Source organism: Macaca nemestrina, chromosome 20 (assembly GCF_043159975.1).
Source record: "Macaca nemestrina isolate mMacNem1 chromosome 20, mMacNem.hap1, whole genome shotgun sequence".
Taxonomy (NCBI): domain Eukaryota; kingdom Metazoa; phylum Chordata; class Mammalia; order Primates; family Cercopithecidae; genus Macaca; species Macaca nemestrina.
This window is the reverse complement of record NC_092144.1, coordinates 9,740,534-9,753,001: the sequence shown is the minus strand read 5'-3', so window position 1 is coordinate 9,753,001 and position 12,468 is coordinate 9,740,534. Positions and strand designations below refer to the sequence as shown.

The window sequence follows — 12,468 nt, the reverse complement described above, 5'->3', positions numbered from 1 at the left end:
TGAAGTCAAAAGCCACAAGCCAGAGGCAGCCTTCAGCAGGCGTGACACACAGGCCACCAGCACTCACTGGGAGGGAGGGAGAAGGGAGAGTCAAGACTGGGTGGTGGGCTGGGTGTGGTGGCTCATGCCTGTAATCCCAACACTTCAGAAGGCCAAGGTGGGAGAATCACTTGAGCCCAGGAGTTCGAGACCAGCCTGAGTAACATAGTGAAACCCCATGTCTACCAAAAAAATCAAAAAATGAGCCAAGGGTGGTGGTGCACACCTGTACTGCCAGCTACTCGGGACACTGAGGTGGGAGGATCGCTTGAGCCCCTGGAGGTCAAGACTGCAGTGAACTGTGATTGTACCACTGTGCTCCAGCCTGAGTAATAGAAGGAGACTCAGGAAAAAAAAAAAAAAAAAGGTGGGTAGGGTAGGCATGGTCCTGTGGGCATGAGTGAGCCACAAAGCCACACACCCTTATGAGATCCTCTATCTCTCCTGGGCAGCCCTGAATGGGAGAACTGGAGTCCAGATTCCTCTGCCCTCAGATCCCTGAATTATTTTATCGTTTTTTTTTTTTGAGACGGAGTCTCGCTCTGTTGCCCAGGCTGGAGTGCAGTGGCCGGATCTCAGCTCACTGCAAGCTCCGCCTCCCGGGTTTACGCTATTCTCCTGCCTCAGCCTCCCGAGTAGCTGGGACTACAGGCGCCCGCCACCGCGCCCGGCTAGTTTTTTGTATTTTTTAGTAGAGATGGGGTTTCACCGGGTTAGCCAGGATGGTCTCGATCTCCTGACCTCGTGATCCACCTGTCTTGGCCTCCCAAAGTGCTGGGATTACAGGCTTGAGCCACCGCGCCCAGCTGAATTATTTTATCTTACCCTTCCTTGGCCTGGAACACCCTCCCTCCACATCTCCCCATGGCTGACACCTTCTAATCGTTTGCGGAGGCCTGGCCCAAACATCACCTCTTCAGAGAAGATTTCTTGACTGCTCAGTCTAAAATAGACACCTCCCACCACTCAGGCCGGGCATGGTGGCTCACACCTGTAATTCCAGCACTTCGGGAGGCCAAGGCAGACAGATCACCTGAGGTCAGGAGTTAGAGACTGGCTAACATGGTGAAACCCCACCTCTACTAAAAAAACAAAAAAATAGCCGGGCGTGGTGGCAGGCGCTTGTAGTATCAGCTACTTGGGAGGCTGAGGGAGGGGAATTGCTTGTTATCAAGACCAGTCTGGCTAACATGGTGAAACCCTGTCTCTACTAACAATACAAAAAAAATTAGCCGGACATGGTGGCACATCCCTATAATCTATGTTATAACATAGACTATAGATGTTAGATGTTTTCTGATAACATCCCTATGTTATCAGAAAGAAAAAAATAAGATGTATGCCCAACCAGGCACAGTGGCTCATTCCTGTAATCCCAGCACTTTGGGAAACCAAGGCAGGCAGATCACCGGAGGTCAGAAGTTTGAGACCAGGCTGGCCAACATGGGGAAACCCTGTCTCTACTAAAGATACAAAAATTACCAAATTACCCAGGCGTGGCATGTGCCTGTAATCCCAGCTACTTGGGAGGCAGAGTTTACAGTGAGCCGAGATCGTGCCACTGCACTCCAGCCTCGGAGACAGAGACTCCATCTGAAAACAAAAACAAAAACAAAAAATTAATTAAAAAATAAAATAAGTTGGGCACAGTGGCTCACACCTGTAATCCCAGCACTTTGGGAAGCCGAGGTGGGTGGATCAGGAATTCGAGACCAGGCTGGCAAACATGGTGAAACCCCATCTCTGCTAAAGATACAAAAATTAGCCAAGCATAGTGGTGGGTGCCTGTAATCCCATCGGGAGGCTGAGGCAGGACAGAATTGCTTGAACTTGGGGGGCAGAGGCTGCAGTAAGCCAAGATCGCACCACTGCACTCCAGCCTGGGCCACAGACTGAGACTCTGTCTCAAAAAAAAAAAAGAAAAAAGAAAAAGTAATTGCAGTTTTTGCCATTACTTTTTTTTTTTCTCTGAGACAGTCTCACTCTGTGGCCCAGGCTGGAGTGCAGTAGCGTGATCTCGGCTCACTGCAGCCTCCACTTCAGGGTTCAAGCAATTCTCCTGCCTCAGCTTCCCAAGCGGCTGAGACTACAGGGATGTACCACCATGTCCGGCTAATTTTTTTTGTATTGTTAGTAGAGACAGGGTTTCACCATGTTAGCCAGACTGGTCTTGAACTCCTGACCTCGTGATCTGCCCGCCTCGGCTTCCCAAAGTGCTGGGATTACAGGTATGAGCCACCATGCCCGGCCTTTGCCATTACTTTCAATGGCAAAAACAGCAATTACTTTTGCACCAACCTACTAAAATAAATACCTCATCTGAAGGCTCTGTTTTTGTTTTTGTTTTTGTTTGAGACGGAGTCTCACTCTGTCACCCAGGCTGGAGTGCAGTGGCCGGATCTCAGCTCACTGCAAGCTCCGCCTCCCAAGTTCACGCCATTCTCCTGCCTCAGCCTCCGGAGTAGCTGGGACTACAGGTGCCCGCCACCTCGCCTGGCTAGCTTTTTTTTTTTTTTGTATTTTTTAGTAGAGACGGGGTTTCACCGTGTTAGCCAGGATGGTCTCGATCTCCTGACCTCGCGATCCGCCCGTCTCGGCCTCCCAAAGTGCTGGGATTACAGGCTTGAGCCACCGCGCCCGTCAGTAGGAGTGGAGGGAGATCATTCAGCAGGGAGGGCACAGGCAGAAAAGGTGAGGTGGTGTGAGTGGCTGGGGCTGCCCCTGGCTGGTGCCTTTTTGGGTTTTGTACCTGGCCCCTGGCTCACCACCGAGCATGGGCCTGCCCTCTTGTGCCATTTCCCCGTCTTATCTTTGCTCATTACGTGTTTGCATGGGGTTGGCTTCCTTCTCTAGGGCTCCGTGTTCCTACTTTTGAGGGAGGAGGGGCAGAGGAGGAGGCTGTGGGGAGGAGGTCCAGCTGTTGTGCCTTATGCTGTTGGGGATGAGGGGGGAAGGTGCCGTGTAGTGGGGGTTGCAGCTGATACCCTGTGTGTGTCTGTTCTGAATCATGATGGGCTGAGTGGAAAGGTAAGGTGGGGATAAACTGAGGCACTGTGGATGGACACAGGATGAAGGAGGCATTGAGGGTGGGGCAGGGGTGCACCCTTTAACAGGCAGGACATGCTAAGGGCTGACACCCATAGCATCGGCCAGTGCCTGCCCAGGAAGGTCTCACCCAAGTCTCAGGGCAGAGGCGCGATGGAGAGGGCCTCCACCCATCCTGGCAAGGCGGCCTCAGCTCTGCCAGTAACCAGGCCTGGGGGAAGCACCTAGCTCCCACCTCCAAGAGTGAACCGGATCAGAGGGCAGTGCTGGATGGAAGAGATAAGTAGGAGGAAGGAGTGAGGCCCCCACCCCTGCCCAAGGGTGTGAAGAGAGCTGAAAACAGGCACTGAGAGACGACGAGCTCTAGGTCACACTGAGAAAAGATAGCTGGCCGGGTGCAGTGGCTCATGCCTGTAATCCCAGCACTTTGGGAGACCGAGGCGGGTGAATCACGAGGTCAGGAGTTTGAGACTAGCCTGACCAACATGGTAAAACCCCGTCTCTACTAAAAATACAAAACTTAGCCAGGCATAGTGGCCTGCACCTGGAGTGCAGTGGTGCAATCTCAGCTCTCTGCAACCTCTGCCTCTGGGGTTAAAGCAATTCTCCTGCCTCAGCCTCCCAAGTAGCTGGGACTACAGGCATGTGCCACCACGCCCAGCTAATTTTTTGTATTTTTAGTAGAGACGGTGTTTCACCATGTTAGCCAGGATGGTCTCTATCTCCTGACCCCATGATCCGCCTGCCTCAGCCTCCCAAAGTGCTGGGATTACAGACGTGAGCCACTGTGCCTGGCCTTAATTTTTTGTATTTTTAGGAGAGAACGGGTTTCACCCTGTTGGCCAGTGTGGTCTCGAACTCCTGACCTCAAGTGACCCACCTGCCTTAGCTTCCCAAAGTGCTGGGATTACAAGCGAGAGCCACCGTGCCCGGCCCTGTCTAATATATATATATATATTAGACACTGCACCTCGGTTCACTGCAACCTCTGCCTCTGGGGTTAAAGCGATTCTCCTGCCTCAGCCTCCCGAGTAGCTGGGATTACAGGCGTGTGCCACCACTCCCAGTTAATTTTTTGTATTTTCAGTAGGGATGGGGTTTCACCATATTGGCCAGGATGGTCTAGATCTCATGACCTCGTGATCTGCCCGCCTCAGCCTTCCAAAATCCTGGGATGACAGGCGTGAGCCACCGCGACCTGCCCTGTCCAATTTTTGAAAAAAAATATTATTTTGTAGAATGTCCCTATGTTGCCCAGGCTGGCCTGAAACTCTTGGGTGCAAAGGATCCTCCCACCTGGGCTTCCCACAAGTCCTGAGATTACAGGCCTGAGCCATCATCCCTGGCCCCCTCAAAAATCGCTTTTGGAATGAATAACCCGGGAGGTCACGATTGGTACCCTGGGCTTGTTCCACCTTGCAGAAACAGAGGCGGAGACCGGGAGTTCCTTTATAAAAACTTTATTGGGGGAATGGGTAGAAAATGGGGGTGACACCCTTGGAGTTGAAATACATAAATAAATGAATAAGTAAATAAATAAAGCAATAAATAAGCCCCCGTGTGCGTCTGGGGGGCATCCCCCGGCCCGCGGGGAGAGGGGATCCGGCTCACGCCGAGGTCAGCTGAATGGCGAAGACCTCGCCCTCCGCCGGCGACTCGGCCGCGCCCCCCGCCGCCTCGGGTCCGCCCTCCGCGCCCGCCGCCCCGCCAGCGCCGCCGCCTGCGCCGTTGAGACACACGGCCTCGCCCGAGCTCTCGGCCTCCTGCACGTTGTACTCGCCCTTCTTGCAGGCGGTGGACTGCACGTAGAAGGCCAGGCCGGCCCCCGCGGCCAGCAGCGCCGCGCCCCCCGCCGCGCCTCCCACGGCGACCCACAGCCACGGACCTGCGGGGTGGAGACCCTCGCGGAGGGTGGCCAAGCTCCGGGGGGCTTCCCCCACCGTCCCCCGCCCCCTCACAGGTACGAGGTCAGTCCTCATGCCCCGGGGAGCTCACTGGCTGGCCTTGGGAGAAGGGAGAGACCCCACGCAGGAAGGCCACTCCCAGTGCCAGGGCGACCCAAGACTCAATTTACATCGCACTTCAGCCCATGGTGACATAAAATGGTGACCACACTTAGCCCCCTAGCGACAAGTCAACTCTCCCCATCCCCCAGAAAACGAGGATTGGCAGGACCAGGTCAGGTTCTCCCCACCCCAGAGAGAATCCAGCCTCATGAGCTTCAGGAAGTGAGAGAAGGAGATCTTGACCCTTCCCTCCATCATCCAATGACTTTGGTCCCTCCCCAATCTTCCCCACAGTGGAAGGTGAATTGGGTCAAGTATCCACCACGCAGAATCCACTCCAAGTTTTTAAGTCCTTTCCTGCAGTACTGACAGCCCTGGAGGGTCCCTCCCCTTGAATTCAGTCCCCCCGCCACCTCCATCTCCCACCCTCCAAAGTGTGATCATCAGCTCCAACCTTGACTTCTACTCTGTCCCACTTATGTCTCATCTACCTGGACTGAGCGGGAGGCAGGCGGGGTCGGCCGCCTCAGTTCCCAGGTCACGCCCCCTCGCAGATACCTCGCCTCGCCCCTCCCCAGCTGCCACTTACCTGCTACGCGCACCGTGATGCGCCGCGCGTGGCGCCCGTGCGCGTTGGTGGCTGCGCACTCGTACTCGCCGCCGTGGCTTCCCATGGCGCCTGCCACGCTCAGTGTGCTGTTGTTGCTCGACAGGCCGATGTTGAGGGCACCCGGAGGCGCGCGCCAGCTGATCTGGGCTGGAGGCCAGGCCTCCGCGCGGCAGGTCAAGGTGAAGTTTCCGCCTGGGCGCACGCCTCCAGGGGGCGAGGCAGCAAGTTCGGCCACCACCGGCCGGTCTGAAGGGCACAGAAGGTGAAGTGGGGCTTAGCGCCGGCCCAGCCACTGATCAAATGCCCTGCTCCGGCCCACCACGATCGATGTGAGACCACCGCGCCTCTGATGGGCACAAAAGGATCCTGCCTCCTATCAGAGCCTCCTTCCCCGACAATCAGGCTGCTGTTGCGGCTAAAATTCCTCGCCCTTCTTCACTGAAAGGAAGGAGGTGAAGCCCAGGCCAGTGTTCTAATCCAGGATTGAGGAGGGCCGTGCTCCTATTCCCTAGAATTTTCTTTTGTTTTTTTTCTAAGAAAGAGTCTCACTCTGTCTCCCAAGCTGGAGTACAGTGGAGGGATCTCGGCTCCCTGCAACCTCCGCCTCCCAGGCTCAAGCGATTCTCCTGCCTCAGTCTCCCAAGTAGCTGGGACTACAGGCGCCCGCCACCACGACTGGATTTTTGTAGAGAGGGTTTTTCGCCATGTTGGCCAGGCTGGTCTCCAACTCCTGGCCTCAAGTGATTCATCCGCCTCAACCTTCCAAAGTGTTGGGATTACAGGCCTGAGCCACCGCGCCTGGCTAGAATTTTCATTACCCCTGGTTTAGGCTGGAATTCCCTGTCCCCGAGAATGGGACTGGGAAAGGTGCCCTTGAATGCTCCCACCGCTGCGAGTCATTCTTCTGAGGCCGTGTCCCCTCCATCCAGTGCTGCCCCCACTCACATTCCACGCCCACGGTGACGGTCCGGGAGTCCGTGCCATGCGCATTGGTGGCCACACAGTGGTAAATGCCCGCGTCCTCTCGGGACACGCGCTGCTGCTCAGGCCACGGGGTGCCTTCCCGAGAGCAGAGCACTCCTGGGGAAGGGCGACCCCGGGCGGCGCAGGCCAGTGCCGAAGCCTCAGCCCCTTCCAGCCACGTCTGGTGACTTGGGCAAGTGGATTCATCCATCTCCGGTGGCGCTGCAAAGCAGCCATGGGGGATGTCAGGGAGTGCCCGGACCGTGGGGCACCCCCGCTCCCCACCCGCCTGGGCCTCGCTCACACTCCGCGCTCACGACGACTGTTTTGGCCACGGAGCCATGGCGGTTGGTGGCGTTGCAGATGTAGATACCGGGTGCCAGGACTCTAGGGATTCTGGGAGCTCTGGGACTAGGGTCTGGGGGTGCCAGCGGCAGCAGCACCCCCTCAGTGGCGCCCCCGGAGCCCACGCACTTCACGCTTGGCTGTGGCTTCCCATCGACCTCACAGGGAAACAGGTGCCCAGATCCTTCAACCCATGTCCAATTGCTGGGGCAGCTCGGCTCCTCAAACCTGGGGCCATCTGGGAAACAGGATTGCAGGGGCTCACACGCGGGCCAGGAAGTCCAGCCGGGGTTGTCCCACAGATCCTGCCTCACTCCGCGGTGCCCCTACTTACATTCCACCGTGATAGCCACATTTTTGGCCGCAGAGCCCCGAGGGTTGGTGGCTTCGCAGCGGTAAGTGCCTGCATGCTCCCGGGTCACACGCAACAGCCCCTCGATGACTGCCGCGAGCTCTCCAGAGCGCATGCAGATCACATCAGGAGGCGGTACCCCGTGCGCCACACAACTCAGCGAGGCTTCTGTTCCCTCCAGCCAAGTAAGGCGTTCTGGGCAGCCCACACTGTCCAGCGCTGGTGCGTCTGGAGGAGGGAGCGTATTGTTGGCTTTGGGGTTTGGGGGCAAGTCTGACGTCCCTAGATCTTCCTTGGCCTTTCAAGGTTTCCACTAAGGGTTGTTCCTGCACAACCCTTGGAGGCCAATCCAAGGGGGTGTCACGATAGTCGATCCATGCACTCTGTCTGGGAGCTCCCTGAGCCACCAGGGGCGCCTTTTTCGGTCTAAAAATTTTAACATTCTGGACCTCCCGCCTTTCCAAGACTCCGCCCACATACCACGCCCTGGGCTAGGGACACGCCCACCCGGTCTCTTCCATCCTCCAAGATCTTTCCCAACCCCACTAACCAGCCTCTTCCCTTTCCCCAAACCCCACCCAAAGGGACACCTCATACCCTACTCCTACTCTTCTCTGGAAGCTGGCCACCCCCCAGATCCTGAACCAGATAGAGATGCACCCTGCGCACCCCCACTCACACTCCACCGTCAGCGTCACGTCCTTGACCGCCTCGCCCTGATCATTGGCCGCCTTGCAGCGGTAAGTGCCTGAGAGCGCCCGAGTGATCGGACCTAGCAGGCCCAGAGCCAGCACGGCCCCGCCGTCGGAGCGCGCACAGTGCACTGAGGGTTCTGGGTTCCCGCGGGCCTCGCAGCGCAGCGTCTGCTCTGGGCCCTCGGGCCACGTCCAGCTCCTGGGGCAGTCCGAATCGTCCAGCCGGGGGGCGTCTGCGGGCAGGGCGTGGGGTTACAGAGGCTTAGACGTGGACCGTGAGAAATGGCCCCGCCTCCACGACATGGCCAGGGAGCGGGCGGGTCCTTGGAAATTACCAGGAGGTGTGGGGCGAGGGGTTATCACCAACTCACATAGGACTCGAAGCTCTGCGCTCCTGTTCTTGATCAGGGTCTCCCCGTCCACGTCTAGGGTGGCGTCGCAGAAGAAGTTGCGCCTGTCGTCGTTCTCGGTGGCATTTAGCTGAAGTTGGGCGGGCTGCCCCGGGACGGCGGCTGGAACTCCCTCCAGTGTGACCAGGGCTTGGGCCACGGCTGTGCAGGTTACTGTCACCATCTGCCCCTCGGAGACGCTGGGTTCGCTCAGGGTCAGGAGTGGTGCCGGGAAGCCTGGGGGCGGAGCATTTAGTCGGAGTATACTGACCACGTCCCTCCCGCCGATCAAGGCCCGCCTCTTATCTGCCTGAATCCTGGGGTGCTGATATGGAACTAGGGTACCGCGCCCCGCCTCTCAGGCTGTACAGGCTCCTCTACCCCAATGATTACGTCTCCGCCCCCACCTGCCCCGCCCCCTCGGGACACTCGGGTCTCGCCTGTTCTGGTACTGAGGTCCCACCCACTCTTCGCCCCGCCTTCGCGTTCCTCTGGTCCCACCTCCGAGCCGCGGAGACCCCGCCTCCCTCCTTACTGTAGATGGTCACGTTCTCCCGGGTCTCCCGATCTTCGCCCCCCAGGGTGACGTTGCAGACCAGCTGCCTGGCACCCTCCTGCTCTGCACTAGCTGTGGCTGTGGCAGTGGCCACGAGTGCGTCCCCGTCGAGGGTGACATCAGGACTCAGATTCTGGTCCCCCAGTGCGAGGTAGACCCTGGCCTCTGAGGCTGGAAACAGTCCGTCCAGAGCGCAGCTCACCGGCCTTTCCGAGCCAACTTCCAAGAGCCGGGGAGCAGTGAGGCGCGGGGGATCCGGAGACAGGGCTAGGGGTCGAAGAACCAAGTTTGAACGAACTGTGTTCCGAGCGCTCAATATGTCCTAAACACTTGACATGCACTATCTTATCGTATTATCATCCTCAAGGCACGGAGGGGGCAACAGCTCAGTCGGTGAGGGTTGAAGTCACTACCAGCATTCAGATGTATCTGCCTCTAAACCTCCTAAACACCGACCCGACCCCACTTGGTCCCCATCTCCTCCCCACACCCACTCACAGAAGGTTCGGAGCTCTCTGGGGGCCGAGCTGTTTTCAAACAGTCCCAGGCCGTGAGGCCGCAGGTCCAGCTCCGCGCGACACGAGAAATTGGCCCCATGGTCCTCCCTCCGAGCCAGTACCGTGGCTGTGAGCACCGCGCCCCGCGCTCGGGGTGGTTCGCCAGCGAAACTGCGGCGGATCAGTTCCTGGGCGCCCCGCAGCAGGGTCAGAGTGAGGCTCGCACGGGGCCCGGCGCCGGGGACCCTACAGCTCAGGGTGAAGTTCTCGCCCACCGGCTGCCAGGGAGGCAGCGGCATCAGCTCTACGCGATCTGGTCGCTCTGCAAGAGGGAAGAGTCCTCCGCTCTTGGAATGCCGGAACTTGGAACCCAGGGGAGGGGGTGGGATACAGAAGGTGGGGCCTGAAGGGGAGGACCCTGGGACCCAGGGGGCGGGGCCTGGGAGGGAGGGAAAGTAGTGGAGTACGCGCGTGGCCACCCAGAACTCACGGAAAGTGCGAATGAGCCCACGCGCCTGTAGTGTGCGCCGCGCGCAGCGGAAGAAGCAGACGGGCTGGGTCTCCGGCTCGCGAATGTCCACCAGCTGCCGCGCCAACCAACGCAAACCCCTCTGGGTCCCGTTTCGGCGCAGCGAGGTCTCCAGGCCACCGCGCTCCGGCCGAGGGCAGTTGGTGCTGCAATTCAGCCACAGCGAGCCCCCGCGCTCCACGAACGCCACGCGGGGCTGCAGGTCCGCCCAGAAGGGCTCCTGCGAGACCGCTGCCCAGGGAAACGCGGGCTCAGCCTGGGGAGCCAACTCCCTGACATCTTAGCGCCCCTATGTCGAGTCAAGGATTCTCGGAGGGCGGGGAGAAGGAGGAGAGGCTGCAGCCGGGGAAAGAACCCAGGCGTCCCGCGTCCTGCCCAGGCCTCCGGTTTAAAGGCGCGCTCCCAGAGTCTAAACCTCGAGGGTGTCTCTGGGACGTGGTAGCAGAGAGCCCTGGCCTCCAAAGCGCCGATGGAGCGGCGGGAAAGCATGGGGGAGGGGGTAGAGGAGAGGAAAGGTGGGGTCTCCGATGAACGCAGCAAGGCTCAGAGAAGGGGACCCCGGGTGGGGGATGGGAGATGAACAGATTCTCAGGGTCCTGGCAGAATGCCGGGATACGAGGAGAGTGCGTTTGCGGCAAGGGCAAAGGAGAGACGAGGCTGGGTCAAGGATCAGGAAGGACCCTACACCTGGTGAAGAACACGGAGCCGGGACGCAGGGCTGGGCTCATGGAAGGAACCGCGGGAACAGCTGAGGGACCCGGTTGCCAGGGCTCTGGGTGGAGCGGGAACAGCGCCTCTGAGTCACGGTAGTTGGAGAGATGGAGTCTTCGCGGACCGCGAGTGGGGAAGATGCCAGTTCGTGGACCATGGTGCACAGCAGAGCGTGAGAAGGTACCCGGGGAGGGGACAGGAGAGACACTGGGTCTCCAGGGCGAAGGGTTGGGTGCGGAAGAACACCTAGGATCTCGAAGCGGGTAGGGGCGATCGAGGAGTCGGGAAGCTGGGACTCGGGTGTGTGTTGGGGAGGAGGGGGAAGGGGAGAAGACTCAGGCTCCAGGTGGGGGCAGAGGCGTGGGAGCGAGGCGAGGGCGGAGCTGGGAGGGACAGGAGGCCGTTTCCCAGGTCCAGGGACTCCGCCCCCGCCCTGTCCACCCCAAGCCAGAGCGGGACTCTTACCTGAGAGGCCGAAGAGCCCCAGGCCCAGAGCAGCCCAGAGGCCGAGTAGCGCCCGGCGCAGCCCTGGCGAAGGCCCTGGCATCGCCGCGGCGGGGAAAGCACAGGAGGCGAGGGGAGCGCGAGCCGAGGAGCTGGGCTAGAGGACGGCTCCGCGCGGCGCGGCGGGTGGGGTGTGGGGGAGGCAGAGTTGCGCTCGGGGATTGGTTTAACGTTGGTAACTTGGTTTCCAAGGAGGGGGCGGCGGCAGAGGCGGTGGTGGGGCGGGAGGCGAGCTTGCGCTAAGCTCCTGGCCTTAGTGAAGGCGAGCTGGCAGGAGCGAGCGACCCCCGGGGTCTACGTGGAGGCCGGCATGATGGCCCGGAGCCTTCTGGGGGCGACCACGCTCTCCCGCGTCATCCCCGGCCGCGACTCTGGGATCGGGGGATGCTGGGTTGCCCTTTCCAAACCGCTACCCCAGCCCTGGCTGAGATGCCATGATAATGAGTTGGACTCCGAGCTCCGCCCCCACATGTAGCTCCTCCCACCAGCCCCCCTTAGGGGACTAAGAGAGATTTGGGAGGCACTACATAGGGAAAGGACAGTTCTAGGGGAGGGTGTGGGAATGCCTCTCTCACCGATCCTTTTCCTTTTGACCCCGCGGAGCCACACCCCTAAGCCCCCCTCCAGGTCAGCCCCGGCACGCGACGGAGGGGGCGGGACGAAAGTACCAGCGAGCCGAGGACACGTGTGCGTGCGCGCAGCGTTCGCGGGCGTCTAAATTAGAATCCGCTCGGCTCCGGATCTGTATTTACCCAGGGTGCAGCGGGCACGTGTCTACTCAGCGTGTGTGAGCTCGAGCCACCCTGGAGCGCCCCTGAGTCCGCCTTCTGCTCGGTGGGCGGGGGCCCTGGACCTCCATGCAAGAACGAGGGACCAAAGGTGACGCTTTTGACTCCGCGTCCGGGCCCCAAGCTTTGACACCCCCCAACTCCATGTGCTCATCTGGCCGGGTGACTACCAGGACATCTTCAGAATTCGAGTTTGTGATATTCCATGTAGACATCTGATCACCCCTTCCCGGCTGCCACTACATGGATACGTCTTCTGCGTATCCATGTCCCTCAATATGTCCACGGGACCCTCCCCTCCCCACCATTCGTGGTCTCACCCCAGCATGGTAAGTTATTTTGGAGATGAATTCTCGCTCCACAGTTGTTTGGCCTCCAGGAAAGCACAGGGTCTGAAGGTGGGGCTAGGATAGGAAACTTAACATCCAATCAGAGCTGC

The 12,468-nt window shown here is 59.3% G+C and overlaps 1 protein-coding gene across 1 annotated transcript; it reads right to left on the bottom strand.

Annotated features, from left to right (window-relative positions):
- Nucleotides 1-4,528: 4,528 nt before the first annotated feature.
- LOC105476665 (intercellular adhesion molecule 5) lies at nucleotides 4,529-11,835 on the bottom strand. The gene is made up of 11 exons (XM_011732836.3): nucleotides 11,203-11,835; nucleotides 9,988-10,257; nucleotides 9,499-9,819; nucleotides 8,980-9,267; nucleotides 8,427-8,681; nucleotides 8,040-8,288; nucleotides 7,343-7,588; nucleotides 6,968-7,246; nucleotides 6,646-6,885; nucleotides 5,680-5,946; nucleotides 4,529-4,969 (listed from the first exon to the last, which is right to left on the bottom strand). The coding sequence occupies exons 1-11, from the start codon at nucleotides 11,282-11,284 to the stop codon at nucleotides 4,692-4,694; spliced, it is 2,775 nt and encodes a 924-aa protein (XP_011731138.1). The 5' UTR covers nucleotides 11,285-11,835; the 3' UTR covers nucleotides 4,529-4,691.
- Between the last annotated feature and the right edge of the window lie 633 nt (nucleotides 11,836-12,468).